The sequence below is a fragment of the Salminus brasiliensis genome, chromosome 18 (assembly GCF_030463535.1).
Source record: "Salminus brasiliensis chromosome 18, fSalBra1.hap2, whole genome shotgun sequence".
NCBI lineage: Eukaryota > Metazoa > Chordata > Actinopteri > Characiformes > Bryconidae > Salminus > Salminus brasiliensis.
The window spans coordinates 3,434,908-3,455,504 of NC_132895.1; the positions used below are offsets into that span (position 1 = coordinate 3,434,908).

At 41.0% G+C, this 20,597-nt stretch overlaps 1 protein-coding gene across 1 annotated transcript in view; it reads left to right on the forward strand.

Moving 5' to 3' along the window:
- The first annotated feature begins 6,838 nt into the window (after positions 1–6,838).
- Positions 6,839–20,597, forward strand: part of dmgdh (dimethylglycine dehydrogenase) — a 32,692-nt gene continuing 18,933 nt past the window's right edge. Inside the window, exons 1-5 of the mRNA XM_072662286.1 lie at positions 6,839–6,971; positions 9,137–9,308; positions 10,904–11,002; positions 12,443–12,607; positions 14,562–14,766. Coding sequence (XP_072518387.1) covers positions 6,850–6,971; positions 9,137–9,308; positions 10,904–11,002; positions 12,443–12,607; positions 14,562–14,766 — 763 coding nt within the window. The 5' untranslated portion in view covers positions 6,839–6,849. The remainder of the gene's footprint in view (positions 6,972–9,136; positions 9,309–10,903; positions 11,003–12,442; positions 12,608–14,561; positions 14,767–20,597) is intronic.

Consider the following 20,597-nt stretch of genomic DNA (forward strand, 5'->3'; position numbering starts at 1 on the left):
CTGCTAGAATCTGACCTCTCTATATGATGAAATGGAGAGATAGATGTAAGCACTTTTTTATTGTAGCTTCAGCAGACCTTCCTCTGACCTTAGAGGAACACGCATTGATTGACCTACAAATCAGAGTCCCTTCTGATTCATGAACACAAACAGCTTTTTTCAGGAGTTTGCAGACAGATGCACACACACACACACACACACACACAAGCCACAGTGCACCACAGAACCTGCACATGCGCAGCACCATCCACTAAACAAACCTGGTAATAAAAACAGCATAAGCAAAGATAATAAATACATGATTTAAAATATGTTATATATATATATATATATATATATATATAACCCAAGAACAATTTCACATTTTTTACATGACTTTTATACAATGTTTTCTTTCTTTCTTACTTTATTATTATTTTTTATCTATTTATTATTACTAGTATTACTAATAAAACATTGTATTTATTTTCTTATGTTCTTTTTATTTTAATTTCATGAAATTGCTTTGTTTTTGTGTGTTGTCAATTCTAAAGCTGCTAAATTGTCTTTTGTTTTTAAACTATATGTCATTTGGCCCAAAAATGAGCTTAAAACCACCAAAAAAACTAAAAACGAACCTTTATTGCTGACAGCTAGTTTGCCTAGTCTCATATAGCGCCCCCATCAGGTAGTCTATACAGCGTGTAGTGTGGAAACGGGTTTTTAATGAGACCAGGATGTTGGATGATTACATCCCAGATTACATCCCATTCCAGAGAGCACAGTTCCTCCACTGCTCCACAGCTCCTCAATGCTGGGGGGCTTTATACCCCTCTACTAGCCCACGCCTGGCATTAGGCAGCATGGTGCCAATAGGTTCATCTGCTCCAGGGAGTCCTATTCTAATGGCAGTACTTTTCTACATGGACTTGACAAGCTGTGTGTGTGTGCAAATGAAACGAACAGGCCTGAAAACGAGGCCCTTCTGAGCGAGAGGGTTGAAAGGGGTCAGGAACTGGAGTATCAACTTTTCAAGGCCTCCCGATTACCCCCACCCCCAGCTGCCAGAGGGGGGCTGTCCTGCAGCAGCCTGTTCAGACTGGATCCTGCATACCTACACACCACCAGAAACCCTGGACTTACGGCTCTGGTTGCACTTCATAGGAAGAAGATCCTTTAAAATGAGACACTGCAGCGAGATCAGTTACGGCTCCGGAGTGTCCTGGGTTGGGCATGAGCAGCCCTTCAGCCGCACAAGCGGTCAGTGGGGCTGTGGCTTCAGCTCGGACCGAAATGGATTTGGAGTGGATGTTCATGTTGAGGAACAGCACACACACAACTGTGCAACTGAAGCACAGAGAACTTCATGCAGAAGAATTTAATGCTGGTGGTTTTACTGAGTGTGTGATGTGCCAGCGTGTGACGCACTGCCTGAAATGCAATGAAAACCCAAAGTCACAAATAACCCGACCAGCTCCCCGACTTACAGCTCAATCCTCTGAACTCTGAACAATTCAGCCTGGAGAAGTTAGCTCAGCATAACAGAGAAACATATTGGAGAGCAGTTTATTAGTAAGACATAAAACTACTACTATCAGTACTACTACTACAACTGCTAATATTACTACTACTATTACTACTACCACTAATGTTGCTATTACTACTGTTACTATTACAACTACAACTAATATCACTAATACTACAACTGCTAATATTACTACTACTACTACTGTTACTATTACTACTACTACTGCTAATATTACTACTACTACTACTGTTACTGTTATTACTACTACTACTGTTACTATTATTATTACTACTACTGCTACTACTACTATCAGTACTACCTCTACAACTGCTAATATTACTACTACTATTACTACTACCACTAATGTTGCTATTACTACTACTGTTACTATTATGACTACAACTAATATTACTAATACTACAACTGCTAATATTACTACTACTACTACTGTTACTATTATTACTACTACTACTGTTACTACTACTGCTACTACTACTACTATCAGTACTAATACTACAACTGCTAATATTACTACTACTATTACTACTACCACTACTGTTACTATTACTATTACTGCTGTTACTACTACTGCTACTACTGTTACTGTTACTACTACTGCTGCTACTACTACTACTGCTGCTACTACTACTACTGCTACTACTACTGCTGCTACTACTACTACTGCTGCTACTACTACTACTGCTACTACTACTACTGCTGCTACTACTACTACTGCTACTACTACTACTGCTGCTACTACTACTGCTGCTACTACTACTACTGCTGCTACTACTACTACTGCTACTACTGCTACTACTACTACTACTACTACTACTGCTACTGCAACTATTAACACTACAGTTACTATAACTACTACTGCTACTGCTACTGCTACTACTGTTACTATTACTACTGCTAATACTACTACTACTACTGCTGCTATTACTACTATTACTACTACTGCTACTACTGCTGCTGCTACTACTGCTACTATAATTAGCACTACTGTTACTATAACCACTACTGCTACTACTATTACTACTACTGCTAGTACTACTACAAAATGGTACTATTAATATGATACTACTACCACCACCACTACTACTACTACTACTACTATTACTGCTGACAGTATTAATATGATTACTACTACTGCCATTACTACTACTACTACTACTACTATTAATACTGATACTAGTATGAATATGATTACTACTACAACTATCACTACTACTATTACTATTACTACTACTAATAATAATATTACTACTGCCACTACCACTACTACTACTATTACTGCTACTAGTATTTATACAATTACTACCACTACTACTACGAGTACAACTACTAGTATTAAAACAATTACTGCTATTATTACGATTATTACTACTACTACTAACAGCATTTACAACTACTAATATTGATCAGATTAACATTAGTTATGGTATATTTATTACTACTGCAACTATTATTACTATCAGTACTACTGTTGCTATTGCTACTACTACTAGTACCAGCACTACTACAAAATAGTAGTATTAATATGATTACTACTACTACCACCACTACTACTACTATTACTGCTGCTAGTATTAATATGATTACTATGACTACTACTACTACTACTACTACCACCACTACTACTACTACTACTACTATTACTGCTGCTAGCATGAATATGATTACTACTACTACTACTACTACTACTACTAGTATTACTGCTACTAGCATTAATATGATTACTACTACTACCACCACTAATACTACTATTACTGCTACTAGCATTAATATGATTACTACTACTACTACTACCACCACTGCTACTACCACTACTACTACTACTACTACTATTACTGCTGCTAGCATTAATATGATTACTACTAGTCAAGTCAAGTCAGATTTATTTGTATAGCGCTTTTTACAACTGTTGTCGTCACAAAGCAGCTTTACATAATTATTACTTAATAAAGAACAGAGACAGAGAAGAAAGAAGGAATAACATGAAGGGTCAAAGACCCCCGTGAGCAAGTCAACGGCGACAGTGGCAAGGAAAAACTCCCTCAGAGCTGGAGGAAGAAACCTTGGGAGGAACCAAGACTCACAAGGGGGACCCATCCTCCTCTGGCCAGACTGTTTTAAACATTAATGATAAAAATTACCAAAGCAGATAGAACAGAAAGTTGATAGTGGTGATATTAATAGTGACAGACAGGCACAAGTCCATCTAGGTTTCAGCACGGCCACCAAACAGGCAGCAGCGGCAGGCGGGTGAGCCATGGGTGGTGACGGGTTGGGGGTGACCCGCTGGCCGGACTGGTAGGTGGCAGCTGGTTAGACGCAGGTAGAGGGGACCTCAGCGGGCAATCTTCCAGCAGATCGGGCTGGGTGGCCATTTACTCGAAGAAGGTAAAGAGAGAAAAGTTAGTTCTAAGAGAAATTTTATGGAGTGCAGAGAATGTTGAGAATCAGCATCTGGGTATGTCTGACGACTCCGGCAGGTGTGATTATCACAGCATAATTAAAAGGAGAGAGCCAGAAGGTAACACGGACACGGGCGTACCCTGAGAACACCAGCATCTATCTGCTCCACCGTCAACAAACCTGAGTGATCGCGTGTAAGCAGCGAGACGACAGCTCCAGCATCTCAGTGTACTACAATTCCCTGTGTCCATGAACTCCTGGACCTACAACCTTTATCTAAGAAATATTAATTACCAAAAGCTAAACTAAACATATAAGTTTTCAGATTGAGACTGTGTCTGAGTCCCGAACATTATCTGGAAGGTTATTCCAGAGCTGGGGGGCTTTATAAGAAAAGGCTCTTCCCCCTGCTGAGGTTTTCTGAATTTTGGGAACGAGTAAGAGGCCAGCACCCTGAGATCTAAACGAGTAAGAGGCCAGCACCCTGAGATCTAAGAGGCCAGCACCCTGAGATCTAAGTAGTCTTGATGGTTCGTAATATACAATAAGATCCTGCAGGTACTCAGGAGTGAGGCCATGTAGGGCCTTATATGTTAATAGAAGAATTTTGTATTCGATACGGAATTTAACTGGGAGCCAATGAAGTGCTGATAGAACTGGACTGATATGGTCAGATGTTCTAGTTTTAGTAAGGACCCTGGCTGCAGCATTTTGCACCAGCTGAAGTTTATTGAGGTTCCTGCTGGAACAACCTGACAGTAGTGCGTTACAGTAATCTAGCCTTGAGGTAATAAATGCGTGTACTAGCTTTTCTGCGTCTTGTAGAGATAAGGAGTTTCTTAGTTTGGAGATGTTCCTAAGCTGCATAAAGGCTGTTCTACTAATATTGGCTATATGTTGCTCAAATGATAAATCTGAGTCGAATGTGACGCCAAGATTTTTAGCTGCTGGACCAGGAATGATGGAAGCATCAGCCAAGTCTAACATTAAGTCTGATAGTTTATTTCTAGAGTCTTTTGGACCTAAAAGGAGAACCTCGGTTTTGTCACTGTTGAGGAGAAGGAAGTTATGTGACATCCAGAGTTTTATATCCTTTACACAGTCCTCCATTTTCTGTAATCTAAATTTATCGTCAGGTTTGGCTGATATATAGAGCTGTGTGTCATCTGCATAGAAGTGGAAATTAACGCCATGTCTGCTTATAACTGAGCCCAGTGGTAACTTGTATAATGTAAATAATAGCGGTCCTAAAATTGAGCCTTGCGGAACTCCATATCTTACTTCTGCGTAGTTTGAAGATAAATATTTTATCTTTACAAATTGAAAGCGTCCCGTTAGATATGATTGGAACCATGATAGGGCTGTCCCTGTGATTCCAACCATTTTTCTAGTAATATAGTATGATCTATTGTATCAAAGGCTGCACTAAGGTCTAGTAGGACTAATAAAGATACGTAGCCTTGATCAGAGGCAAGAAGGAGATCATTCGTAATCTTCACTAGGGCTGTCTCTGTGCTGTGATTGAGTCTAAATCCAGACTGGAATTTCTCATACATGTAATTTTTACTCAGGTATAAGCAGAGTTGTTGGGCCATAGTACTACTACTATTACTACTACTAGTATTATTTTGATTACTACTATTACTGCCACCACCACCACTACTACTACTAATACTGCTGCTAGTATTAATATGATTACTACTGCTACCACCACTACTATTGCTACTACTACTATTATTACTACTGCCACTACCACTACTACTACTACTACTACTGCTACTACTGATACTACTACAACTGCCACTACCACTACCACTACTACTACTACTACTAATACTATTACTACTGCTACTAGTATGAATATGATAACTATCACCACCACCACCACCACTACTACTACTGCTATTATTATGAATACAATTACTACTATTTCTACTACTACTACTACTATGATTACTACTACCACTACTATTACTGCTACTAGTATTAAAACAATCACTACTATTACTGCTACTAGTATTAAAACAATCACTACTATTACTGCTACTAGTATTAAAACAATCACTACTATTACTATGATTACTACTACTAACAGCATTTACAACATTTACTAATAATGATCAGATTAACATTAACAGTTATGGTATAATGTTGTAGGTCTCAGTACATTACAAAATAAAAGTATTCATAGAATTAATGGATTAATAAATAATTAATAATAAGTAATAATAATATTAATAAATAAATTAATAAATGCTTTAAATATCAACTTTTGTCCAAAGCTTTGTCAGCTGTTGTCTGTGTTATGATTCAGTATATTTTGTAAAGGAATACATTTTACTACTATTTAACTAACATGGACCTATACAAGCGTAATACTTTAATACTTAACATGTATTAAATTAACCTTTCATAATTAAAGTTAATTAAGCAGTTTTAGTGTAATTTAAAATAAAAATAGTGTCATTTGTGTAATTTATTTGTAAAAACGAATTTATTAATCTATTTACAGACTAAAAAATAAGTGTACAACGTCAACATTATTATTATTATTATTACTATTATTATTATTTATTTTTTTATTTTATTTGCATGGTCAGTAAAAGAGTAAAACTGCAGTCATTTGACTGGACAGGGTCTGTAAATAACTACACAACTGGGTCACGGACGCTTCACAGTGAACACTTTTGTCCACACCCGTTTTCAGGCAGTGGACTGCTGATGTACACAAACGACTAGCCAATCATAGCCCCGCAGGCGGGACGCCACTAGCCAATCGTGGTGCAGCGGGTGGGGCTTTCCGGAATACGGGTGGGGAAAGGAAAGACCGCCTCACGCGAGGAGGCGTGCCTTAATTTGCAGCCCAGGCTGTTTGGACGTGTTTGCAGGAGGTTGAGGAGAACCTTACAGACCCGAGCAACATGTCCAGACTTCTAAACACAGTCAACACGAGACTGAGGAGAGATGTGAGCTTCTGCAGAAGACTGAGGACCACTGCAGAGAGGTCCATAAGCTGCACGTTGAAGAACCAGGCGGAGGAGAGGTGAGTGGCTGGAGGTCTGCATGCAGGGGTTGGGGCTACTGGTTGTGCAAAGTGGTGCAGCCTGACAATGCTAGAAGATCTCTGGAAACACCACCATCTCCACCATCATCAGCTCTTCATCATCACAGTTCTTCCACTGCTCCACAGCTCCTCAATCCTGGGGGGCTTTGTAATACCCCTCTACTATCCCACGCCTGGCATTAGGCAGCATGGTGCTGATAGTGGTAGGGTCTGATTGAAGCTCAAGTAAAGTGCTGGAGTTGAGCTGAGTGTCAGGCTCGAGCTCTACTTTCTAGGCATATCAGTTTGGAGATGCCCTCAGGGTCCACCTCCATGCTCACCTTATCAATTAATCAATAAATCAGTTAGACTTACAGCTGCACGTTCTGAAAACTCAGGCCTGTTGCGCAATCCAGAATGTATCCTAAACACAGGGACACTGTCCAAATGTTTGTGGACACCCCTTCTAGTGAATGCATTTAGCACCCGTTGCCAAGAATAGGGCTGGAACACATTAACAAACATGAACCTATTGGCACCGTGCCACCTAACGCCCGGCATGGGCTAGTAGAGGGGAATACAGCCCCCCAACATTGAGCTGTGGAGCGGTGGAAGAACTGGATGGTGGAGCTCCATCCCCAGTACTTTTGGGATGAGTTTGGGGGAGTTGGGGATGATGAGGTGAGGTGGTGATCATCTATCCAACATCCTGACCTTACTAACGCTTTCTTGTCGCTGAATGCAATCAAATTCTCACAGCAATGCTCATCTGAAATCTAGTACAGTAGAGACAGTTACTCCAACAGAAGCAGGAGAAACTCTTTTTAATAGCCTTGATTACAGAAGCACAATGAATGAACAGGTGTCCCAATACTTCTGTCCATATGGTGTGTGTTGTATTTTTCTGGATGTGTTGTCTGTTGCCGTGCTTATTTAGGGGTCGTGCGAGTCCTTCAGGAAAAATCAAAGCTTTGACAGTGCTATAGTCCTGCAATGACACTGACCTTATTTTATTTTACATATAAGGTTGTGAAAAAGTTTGGACACCCCATGAAAACCATTGTCTTTCTGTCCGGAGAGAAGATGGCCAACTGTGCTCTCTCAGACTCCAGACGCTGATGGCAAAGTGGTATGGCTCAGGATTCGAACTCACGACCTCGGTTCATAGTGTTAGCGATAAATGACACTTTTGCTGTTCCAATCCTGGATAGTGCGCCCCCTAGTGGTTGGAGAATCAGTTCTGCTCATTCTATTACATAGCAGTGGGCGGCGACCATTTAAATGCTGATGCTCTTACTGGTGGCCGTAGTTACGAATGAAGACGTAAAACCTCTGATTGGCTCCTTTCTACTCTGCCAACCCCTAGGGGTCCCACTAGGCCCTGCCTCCACACATTTCTTATTGAAACTTTCTGAACACTCAGTATAAGCATATTCCAGGTCACTATAGATACACTAAATGGACAAAAGTATTGGGACAACTACTGATTTATTGTTTTTTTCTGAAATCAAGGCTATTAAAAATAGTTTCTCCTGCTTCTGTTGGAGTAACTGTCTCTACTGTCCAGAGAAGAAGACCTTCTATTAAATTGTGGAGGAGCATTGCTGTGAGGATTTGATTGCATTCAGCAACAAGAGCTGAAGTTAGTGAGGTCAACTCCCTAACTCAGCCCAAAGTACTGGATGGAGCTCCACCATCCATCATTCCAGAGAACACAGCTCTTCCACTGCTCCACAGCTCAATGCTGGGGGGCTTCATACCCCTCTATTAGCCCACGCCTGGCATTAGGCAGCATGGTGCCAATAGGTTCATCATGTTTGTCCCTCCACAGGGACATGACAAGCTGTGTGTGTGCATTTGCACATCAATGTCAGCAATGGGTGCCACTTAAAGTAGCTTATTAGAAGGGGTGTCCATAAACATTTGGACATATAGTGTATAAACGACCTGTCAAATGTTGAGTAGGCCCCTACTCGACCTATCGAGGCATGGACTCCACAAGACTTCTGTAGGTGTCCTGCTGTGGTCTCTGGCACCAAGACCAACGTTAGCAGCAGATCCTTTAAGTCCTGTTAGTAGTGAGGTGGGACCCCCTTGAGCAGAAATGAGTCTACAAAGGTTTGCAGGTCAACGTCATGCTGATACTAATTCTGCTTTTGTCTCAGGAATGGCAGCGTGGGAGTTCTGGGAAAGAGGCTGCAGGACACAGCTGAGACCCTGATCATTGGAGGAGGATGTGTGGGTGTGAGTCTGGCCTATCACCTGGCCAAAGCTGGCCAGAAGGATGTGGTGCTGCTGGAGAAGTCCGAGCTGACCGCTGGCTCCACCTGGCACGCTGTAGGTCACAGCAGCACTTTAAGCTCTGTTTACGTTTTTAACCTGTTTGTTTACGCAGAAGCGCCCCCTAGTGGGCCCGCGGGTGGGCCCATTCTGGCTGGCAAAACTGGAGGATACTGGTCTCACATTATTGGCTCATTCTTGGTTCCACAAACCTTGATTTGACCTTGACCTTCTTTAGGGGGCACTGTCACTATGGCCAGGCCCTTTCTCTCTCTCCAGGGTGGACAGACAGCGCTCTCTCTCCACATTGCTCCAGTCCGGTGCTGGCCACCACTGGTGTCTGCTGGCCATTGCATCGAAGCCGGGTATGCGCCGTTTCCCTCCAGGCGCGCTGGTTGCCCGGTGATGTTGTCGGAGGGGGCGTGTGTTGGTCTTCACCCTCACTAGTGTTGGCTGGGTAGTTGACGATCCAAATTGGGGAGAAATGGGTTAAATAAATTACAGTCGATTACAGTAAGTGATGCCTTTTAGTGCAGTTTCATTGGTTTAATAGTAGGAAATCATCTGCAGGAGCCTCCCAAGTACGTTGCTACACTGAGTGTCAGTTGGATCCGTCTGATGACACGGAGCTGAAATGACACGGCGGCTGTGAGCTGCAAGAACCGTCAGCTGTCAAAAGCACAAACTGCAGAGAACAGGTGAAAGTGTCAGGGTTAACCCACGGCCCTCGGAGGGGAAGGGAGAGTGTGAAAGGGATTGAGTGAGAGCTCTTGGAGGGTTCTGCTGATTTGACCCGGTTATTAGTTCTTGGAAAACACCCTCTGTCCCTCCCACTGGCCTGTACAGTAATACTACACTTCCACTCTGCTCGGAGGAGTACACACAGTCTGTATAGAGTGCAACCTTACGTAACAGTGTGTTGTGGACTGGCTCTGGAATTATAGTCCATATAGGATATAAGTATATGGTTGAGGTCACACCAAAGCCTGGTATCTCCAAAATAGCATTTTTACGGGAATAGTACAGGCCTATGAATTCCAAGTCAACAAAAAATGGATACTGATACGTTAATAGATACCAAGAGGTACCAAATCAACTAATTAATAAGCTCATTTAGGATTGATAATGTCATGCTCTGAAAACAGGTAGAAAAAAAAGAAGCCCTCTGTAAAAAAGTAAGCAAACCTGAATGAGCCAGTCGACTAAATGAGCCTGAAAACAGTGGAAAACACCCCTAAGGCCGTTCCCTCGACTCTGTGCTCTCAGATATGAGGCTTCATCCTCTAAACAGGTGTGATTTGAGCCTCGGTTAGCTGGAACACGGCCTGTGCTGTGGTGTTTAGCCTGCTGGCTAACTTATCTAGGCCTAGATAGCCGGCTACGAGTCCAAACCCAGCAGAACCGGCTTCTCATTTCACCTTTCAGTTCCTCCAGTCGCTCCACTTTGCTCTCAGGCACCCTCTTAAGGTCCACCAAACTGTCAGTGGTTCCAGAAGTATTTCTCACTCTTATAGATAAATTGTAAGTACTGTAAATACTGAATAATATTTACAGTAGAGTTGAAGAGGTTGACGGGTCAGAAGCATTGTGAGGCGTGATGACAATGCCGTCAAGGCCCGTCATAACAGCACTGATGGCATTTTTCTCCACAGGCTGGCCTGACCACATACTACCACCCAGGGATCAATCTGAAGAAGATTCACTACCACAGCATTAAGCTCTACGAGCAGCTGGAGGCGGAGACGGGTCAGGTGAGAAACTGTTTTTTTGAGAAATTGTTCACACTTACATTTAAATGAAAAAGGTTCTAGTAGGCTCAGCAGTCTAATGCACTACCACTATGACCCGGGGGGTTGCAAGGTCAAGTCCCGAGCCATGCCACTGGGTAGATGGCGCTCTCTCGCCGGCATCACTATTTGGCGATGTTGGCCGGCACAGGCGTCTGTTAGCTGGTGTGGTGGAGCTGGGGACTCGTCCCCCTCCGCCAAGCGTGTCGGCTGCCCGGGAAGGCCTCATTGGCAGCAGTTGGAAAAGAGGAGGTGTCAGGCTTGACCTGTGTGAAGTCCTTACCATCATAGTGTCAGGAGCATTGCTAGTGTTAGGGGGCGCTATGAGTGTGGGATTTTGGAGTACTGTGCAAGTCTATACTTATATAATATAATATAATAACAGTATAGTGTATAGAGATATTCAACAGTATAATGCCTTTAATGGTAAATATTGTTAATCTTATGTAATGGTAATGAAACTGTTCTGAAACTGAGATTCATTGAAGTTCATTAAGTTCATGAAGTTCGTTATCTGGTTAAATACCAAAAGTTCAAAAAGTACAAGTGTAGTCTGTATTGACTCACATTTTAATTCTAATAATACCAAAAACTGATTCGATTACAACATGAAACACAATTAGACATGTATCTAATCTGAAGTGGTGATTTAAATACATAAACTTAAGCATATTATAATGTTTTAATTAGTTTATAAAGATATTCCAGGCATATACACTTATTTTTGGCCAAAGTAAAGTATCAGCATTTACATAAATGTATAAATAAACAAAAGCAAAAGTTTTATTTACTGCTATCACTGTCTGTTTCCCAGTGCTATGTAAATACATTCCCAGGAAATTAGCATATTTAGTGCATTTGTCATTTAATCGAGCCCTTCTCAATCTTAAAATAATTAAATGTAAATTAATTAATTATTTCAAGGGTGCAGATTTGGTCTAACAATGGGAGGCGGGGACCTAGTTAGGCAGTAAATAATAATAAAACTATATAAAATTATTCTCTTAAAGCTTAATAAGCAATATTATTATCTGGAATAATAACATCATGTAAATTCAGATTAATATTTAATATAGTTTAATATCATCTGTCTATGAAATTATTAGGCCAATCTGCATATTGCTGTAAATATTGAATATAACAAAGAATGTTGAGATGATGAGAACAGACCATCCCAGCCCTCTGAAAATGATCTTGCCCAAATGAAAAAGTCAGAGTCAGTCAAATTCATTCAAAATCATTGAGAAATGCACTAGAATTACAACAGACCTGAGTTGAGGTCAGGGATGTAAAGTTGTGTTCATATTTGGGGTGAAAGTGGTTGATTGGGGAAGGCGGGGGCAGCTGCGGGGGAGAGGGTGCTGAGCGTCAGGCAGTAACGGGCTGTAAATGTGGCTGTTGCAGGCAGTGGGCTTCCATCAGCCGGGCAGCGTCAGGATCGCCTCGACCCCGGCCAGAGTGGATGAGATGAAGTACCAGATGACCCGGACTCACTGGCACCCCACGCAACAGTTCCTCATTGGACCAGAGAAAGTCCACGAGCTCTTCCCTCTGCTCAGCATAGACAAGGTGGGAGATGACCTATAATAATAATAATAATAATAATATTTTACAAATATTAAACATTTTACTATTTCATAGAGCCTATTACTTCTGCACTGCCCAACTTTTTATATAGATTTATTGGCTTTTTTTTTGACAGGTTAATTGACTTGACACACACACACACACACACTAGTGAGCAAACGCACATAGTTGTGGGTTTCATAGCCCAGTGCTCTAACTACTGAGCCACCACCACTTCCCTTCACTAGTTGATATTGTATTTCTTCTTTTTCTTTTTTTTATTATAAATGGAAGACAAATTAAATCAATAGATACTGATATAATACAATAATATACTAATAAAATAAAAAGGGGTTGGGTTGTTTCACCTTTTTTAATAAGTTTGAATTAGATTTTTGAAAACGATTTACACAACAAGTAACAATCACTACCAATCATCTACGAAGTCCTGGCATCCAGGTGACATGTGTCTGCATACTCTCACACAGCGCCAACGTGTTTCATGTCTTCAGTGCCAAGCATTGAGGATAGTGAACACATTATTTATATAGTTCAGGTTTCAGGTTTATTTGTCATTTGCACAACATGTCAGGACATTTATGCATTGAAATGCTTGTGGTGAGGCTCAGGTTGATGCTCTACAGGAGGACAAAATTATATACATACTTAACATATTAAAATAAAGTTATATAAAAATTATATTAAATAAATATAAAATACAAACAAAATATACACAAAATACAGAATATACAAAGACAGGAAGGATCTGTAGAAATTATCTGATAAAATATAAAATATGCATAAACATACTTAAAAAACTCACAGCTCAGAGCCGAAGGGGTCGTGTGAAACGGGGACAAGTTTAAGACTAGATGAGACATTAAAACCCCTCTGTTTGATCCCTCACTGTAAATGTTTTATAGGCCATGGCCTTGGCCGAGAAAACACATGTGTTTTTTCCCTGAGTGAACGTGAGCAGGGTTGGTGTTGGTTTACAGAATCGTCCTGTCCTTCACACTTCTACATGTACTCCTTCAGCTGCTGGAAGTATTGTCAGAAAAATCAGTATATAGTATCATATCAGTAATTACTATATATAGTAATTCATATCAGTTCTCAAATATTAATAAGGATTATTATGGATTTTACACATTCCATAGAGCCTATCACTTCTGCATTAATCTATAAACCTATAATTCATTATAATTAATCTATAAAGATGTATTTACTTTATTTATTTCCTCATTATTTTTATTTCTAAAACAAGACAACTGTATTCAGCATTAGTGTTGGATATGTATGAAATTCCTCCTGTAACCCAACACACCTATGCTAGTGAGCAAACACACATAATTGTTGGTTCGATAGCTTGGTGCTCTAACTACTGAGCCACCACTATGTTTGATGCTTTGCTGGTCTATTAAAATCTATTAAAATATAGTGCGTAATCACCTGTGGGATTAAAAATGACATTAAAAATGAATAAATTGATACTATTGATAGTATTGAATCAAAGCTGGATATTCCAGTACTATAACAAAATATAGCTATATAATAATATAGCCAGTAACCATTTGTCACAAAACATTAATAATAAAAAGGTTTAGACCATTTTAGACCATTTCCCAACATCTCTTTATCCCTTAGAATGAAGCAGGCTGTTTTTGTTACTGTACCTTTAAGACTTTTATATGTTCTTATTCCTCTGTTCTGATTGGCTGCCCTATATCGTCAGTGTGAATAAATAGTCTAAACTGCTGTAGGCTGATTAATTTCATTTAGGGTATTTTTTTGTTTGTTTGTTTGTTTACTCCTCAATTAATTCATATCCAATATTCTCACCCAATAGTCAGAACTACCAGAGCTACCAGTGCTGGAGGAGTGACGGCCAGCATGTGCTTCCTCAATGTTAACACTCAGCACAGAGACTACCACTCTCTCTCTCTTCCTCTCTCAGGTGTTGGCAGGACTCTATACCCCTGGTGACGGCCACATTGATCCCTACTCCCTCACTATGGCGCTTGCAGCCGGTGCCCGAATGTATGGAGCCCAGATCTACACCCCCGCCCCCGTCACAGGCCTGTCCCCCATGCCGGATGGGAGATGGGACGTCCAGACTCCTCATGGGACCATCCGGGCCAACCGCATTGTTAATGCCACAGGTTAGTTCACTGCCAACAGACAGGGTTTAGGAAACGGGCAGAGGAGGTGGGCAGCATCACTTTTATTGGTTTATTGGTATTGGGATGTAATGCATCACAGTGTGCTGTATAGAGATTGTACTGTGGGTGAGATCAGTATGTCTGGAACTGGGAATGGTCTAGAACCAGTGCTGTTAGCTCTTCACAGACATCAGGAATGCTAAATATCAGGATACGTCATTTCTAAAAGGTCTTCAAGTATGAGGATGTTTTATTTTGTGCCATATTGCCCACCTTTACCTGTACCTGAGGATGCTGGGAACCACTCTAGCACCATACTAGAGGTCTGCTTCCTGACCCGAGCCTGAGGGGGCCCAAAATGTTGAGTTTTGGGATTCAGGCTTATTTTACATGCACTCTTAAGTATTCTCTATCTCTAACAGATATAGATTTAGGGTCATTTATTATGTTATATTTTATATATATATATATGATTCTAATTCAGTCACAGTCTGATATGAGGACAGCTGAACAGCGGAGTGATGTTGTAATGATTGACACACAAACAGTCCAGGGTCGAACACACAGTAACCAGGCTGCTGGAGAACAGGATATGAGACACAGGTCCGAACAAACAGACAAAGGTCAGTTTAATGAATCTCTGCACAAATAACCAAGCGAGGAAACTCAGTGACAACTCTCAAAACAGTGTACTGTATAAAAGCTGCTGTCCAAGAGCTTAAAAACAAGGGATTCCATTGGATACCTGATCTGTGGTTGATCCTGTGATTTCAGATCATCAGGATTGAGCTTAAAAGGTCTTAGCTGTGTCCAGAATGATGGACAGAGGTGTCGTTGATTTTAAAATGACTGAGAAAGCTGGAGAACAGCAAGAATGCAATTTATTGATCTCAGAATACTTGGAATATTCAATAAATTTGATTACAAATTATACAAAACTGGTATATTTGCAGGAGAAGTGCAAAATGTTGATGTAAACAAATTTGAATCCATGTTTTACTCAGTTTGGAGCGTTTCCATTGGTTCATTTAAAAAAAAAAAAGATGGATTTATGACATAATTACATTTTTGGAAAAGGACCACACCCTAAAGTCATCCAGCCCCTTATATACCCCCACTTTGCAGCTCAACTCTGTGTAAACAAACGTCACAGCCACCTCCCCCGTCTCCTCCCTTTCTTCCATCATTCTCCACACCAGCGGGGAGGTCCGGCTTTTTGCGTAGACCACAGGAAAGCTGACCCGGACTCCACGCCAAAAATATTCCTGCCATTCCATCTCAGGGTGTGGTCAGCGCAACCAAAGACTTTTGACATACACTGTTACAAGTATAAGATTCTTGAGGAACTTCTGGAGGTTCTTCAGTTTGAAACTGTGGAGGAACTTCTTAAGGTGCTTTGAGGAACCTTTAAGAAAAGGTTTTGATGAAAAAGGATTCCTCCACAGTTTCAAACTGAAGAACCTCCAGATGTTCCTCAAGAATCGTATACTTGTAACAGTGTAGTGTGTAAACAAATGACACTAAATAAAGACAGAAATAGGAGATCATATTATAAGGAGTCCAGTATTGGGTAACATGGGCTAGTGATCATACATCAGGCGCTGATAAGCACTATCATCATCATCATCATCATCATTTTTTTATGTATAAAAAAAACAATTATATTAATGCGTATTAAATATAAATATAATCTGACAACAAATAAATGCTCAAAATGTTATTAAATATCATTATTAAATGTAAATATAATATATGTTCGCCCTCCAATTCCGTATCAGAGCGTGGTCCTGACATACACTGTTACAAGTATAAGATCCTTGAGGAACGTCTGGAGGTTCTTCAGGTTGACTGTGGAGGAACCCCACAGGTGCTTTAAGGAACCTTCAAAAAAAGGTTTTTAGATAAAAATGGTCCCTTGGCAGCCCTAAATGACTCTAAATACAATTATATTCATGTATATTGAATATAAATATAACAAAAAAATGACTCAAAATTATATTAAATATACATATTATATGTAAATAATTACAGAAAAAAACAAATAGCCCCAAATGACTCTGAATAATTTTATATTAAATATTAAATATAAATATAATGACAAAACAAACAGCAAAAACAGCCCTGGATAACTAATGAATAAAATGATATTAAATATAAATAAATATTAAATAGAAATGGTATTAATATAGTGCACAATAACAGGTTTCCATTCTGGTAATACAAGCTACAATACGCAGTAACAATGCGTATACGTGTTGTCAGTACGGCGCAGGTCACTGCTCTCAGTACTTCATGCTTTTATATTTGTGGCTTATTAAGTGTTTATTAACCGTCACTGATTGTGGAGCCGCTTGACGTAAGCAGTGGAAACCTGAGAAGGGGTCACTTGAGGTCGGACCTGGTGATACAAGTTTTGACAGTGTGTTCTACAGGTACAAGTGAAAGGGTCACGTTGTTATGCAGACCCAGCAGGGTCATGAGCCTTGGGGATGGGGTGTATCTGGAGGTCATTCATCTTATTTGACAGATGAGCTGTCAATCAGGATCACTGAAGGCTGAATCTCCTTTGAGTTGTGCCTCCAGCTGCAGCCCTGTTATTTTCATTGGTTTGGTTAAACCTGCGCTCTGATTCAGCAGTTATCACTTTACCTTTACCTTTGTTCAGTTGTAGTGTTGTAATACTCGGACTTGTCCTGGAGTCATTAGAGTGTTGTCCTGGAGTCCTGGAGTTTGTCCTGGAGTCATTAGAGTGTTTGTCCTGGAGTTGGTCCTGGAGTTTGTCCTGGAGTCATTAGAGTGTTTGTCCTGGAGTTGGTCCTGGAGTTTGTCCTGGAGTCATTAGAGTGTTTGTCCTGGAGTCCTGGAGTTTGTCCTGGAGTCATGGAGTTTGTCCTGGAGTCATTAGAGTGTTTGTCCTGGAGTTTGTCTTGGAGTCATTAGAGTGTTTGTCCTGGAGTCATTAGAGTGTTTGTCCTGGAGTTTGTCTTGGAGTCATTAGAGTGTTTGTCCTGGAGTCATTAGAGTGTTTGTCCTGGGGTTTGTCTTGGAGTCATTAGAGTGTTTGTCCTGGAGTTTGTCCTGGAGTCATTAGAGTGTTTGTCCTGGAGTCATTAGAGTGTTTGTCCTGGAGTCCTGGAGTTTGTCCTGGAGTCATTAGAGTGTTTGTCCTGGAGTCATTAGAGTGTTTGTCCTGGAGTCATTAGAGTGTTTTCCTGGAATCATTAGAGTGTTTGTCCTGGAGTTTGTCCTGGAGTCATTAGAGTGTTTGTCCTGAAGTCCTGGAGTTTGTCCTGGAGTCATTAGAGTGTTTGTCCTGGAGTGTGTCCTGTAGTCATTAGAGTGTTTGTCCTGGAGTCATTAGAGTGTTTGTCCTGGAGTCCTGGAGTTTGTCCTGGAGTCCTGGAGTTTGTCCTGGAGTCATTAGTGTTTGTCCTGGAGTCATTAGAGTGTTTGTCCTGGAATCATTGGAGTGTTTGTCCTGGAGTTTGTCCTGGACCCATTAGTGTTTGTCCTGGAGTCATTAGAGTGTTTGTCCTGGAGTCCAGGGGTTTGTCCTGGAGTCATTAAAGCATTTGTCCTGGAGTCATTAGAGTGTTTGAACTTTGACTTATCCTGGAGTCATTAGAGTGTTTGTCCTCTGGCTTGTCCTGGAGTCATTAGAGTGTTTGTCCTGGAGTCATTAGAGTGTTTGTCCTGGAGTCCTGGAGTTTGTCCTGGAGTCATTAGAGTGTTTGTCCTGGAGTCATTAGAGTGTTTGTCCTGGAATCATTGGAGTGTTTGTCCTGGAGTTTGTCCTGGAGTCATTAGAGTGTTTGTCCTGGAGTCCTGGAGTTTGTCCTGGAGTCATTAGAGTGTTTGTCCTGGAGTCATTAGAGTGTTTGTCCTGGAGTCCTGGAGTTTGTCCTGGAGTCATTAGAGTGTTTGTCCTGGAGTCATTAGAGTGTTTGTCCTGGAATCATTAGAGTGTTTGTCCTGGAGTCATTAGAGTGTTTGTCCTGGAGTCCAGGGGTTTGTCCTGGAGTCATTAAAGCATTTGTCCTGGAGTCATTAGAGTGTTTGTACTTTGACTTGTCCTGGAGTAATTAGAGTGTTTGTCCTGAAGGCCTGGAAAGTGTTTGTCCTGAAGTCCTGGAGTCATTAGAGTGTTTGTACTTGGTTTTGTCCTCGAATCATTAGAGTGTTTATACATGGACTTCTCCTTGAGTCATTGCGAGTGTTTTGTTTGTCCTGGAGTCATTGCCGTGTTTGTCCTCTGACTTGTCCTGTACTTGTACTCAGAGTGTGTGTGCTTGGACTTGTCCTGGAGTCATTAAGTATTTGTCCTCAGACTTGTCCTGGACTCAGTAACGTGTTTGTCCTCAGACTTGTCCCGGAGTTATTAGTATTTGTCCTCAGACTTGTCCTGGAGTCATTAGTATTTGTTGTCTGACTTCAGTCCAAATCCAGTTAATACTTTAAAGTACTCGTCATGGAATCAGTTGTACTGATTCTCAGCCTCAGACTTGTCTTGGGCTCTTTGGTATTCGTACACCACTTACATTCATGACAAAGCGAGAACCAGAAATAGCTTTAAACAGCTTGGAAATAAAATCTCATTAAATGAATGTACATTAACCCCTTCATACAGAAAGGCTTATTACACACTAAGGTGTATTACTCAGGACCTACAGGACTTCTGTAGTAGTGGGCTATGACACTTTCGGCCCACCCCTGAGCCTTAGGCTGTTTAAGGGGTTAACATTTCAACAACGCTGCTACTTCTGTAATAACAGAACATTTATTTGTGTCATTTCTAATTGTTTAACTTCATTCCAGCAGTCTGCATTTAGTTTGATTGCATCTGGAAACACTGGGAATAGCGCCATGTCACACTGGAATGGGATGCGATTCAGTGGAATGTGATAAACTGTAGGAACAACCCCCCGATCGTGTTATTCTTCCAGATTCTGAGCATAAACCATCTCCTTTGAATATGGCTCAGCTATCCAGCGTGTGATTTTTTTTCCAAAAACTGAAGGATCAGAAAGGTTCTCTTTTCTGTTTAGGGGTCGACACTGAGGTTAACAGTGTTTTGTGGTGTATTCGGGTCATGGCTGGAGCTTGTGTCTCCACTCGCCCAACACACTCCTGTCGCAGCTGCTTGTACGTTGCCAGTCGCGGCCTCTCTCTTGGCCTTGTTTTAATGGCTCCCTGGAGAGCGTGGGCGAGGTCAGGGACGGCTTGGCCGATCCCATTAATACAAGCAGCTTTCTGGCTCCATGCCTCCCCTATCAGCCAATTGGCGCTCGCCAACATCTGCTCTCACACACTCCTCATACTTTGAATACATTGTGGTTTTTCACTGCTTTCTCAATAAAAGTGATGTGTTAGAGCAGTGGTCTTGAACCTCTTGAGGTGTGTAGGGTAGCCGAAGTCTTCTAGATCTGCTTCTATAACTGCTTGAGTAATTAAAAGTATTGTCATTTTAATATACTTCCATACTTCCTCATATTTAATATACTAAGAAATGATAGTATTTGTGCTTAGACACATTAGAGTGCTTGTAGTCAGACTCGTCTTGGACTCGTTAGGGTATTTATGCTTAGACGTGCCGTGGACACGTTAGGGTATTTGTACTCAGACTCGTCTTGGACTCGTTAGTGTACTTATACTCAGTCTTGTCTTGGACTCGTTAGTGTATTTTTACTCAGTCTTGTCTTGGACTCGTTAGTGTACTTATACTCAGTCTTGTCTTGGGCTCGTTAGGGTATTTGTACTCAGTCTTGTCTTGGACTCGTTAGTGTATTTGCACTCTGACTCTTCTTGGACTCATTAGGGTATTTGTACTCGGG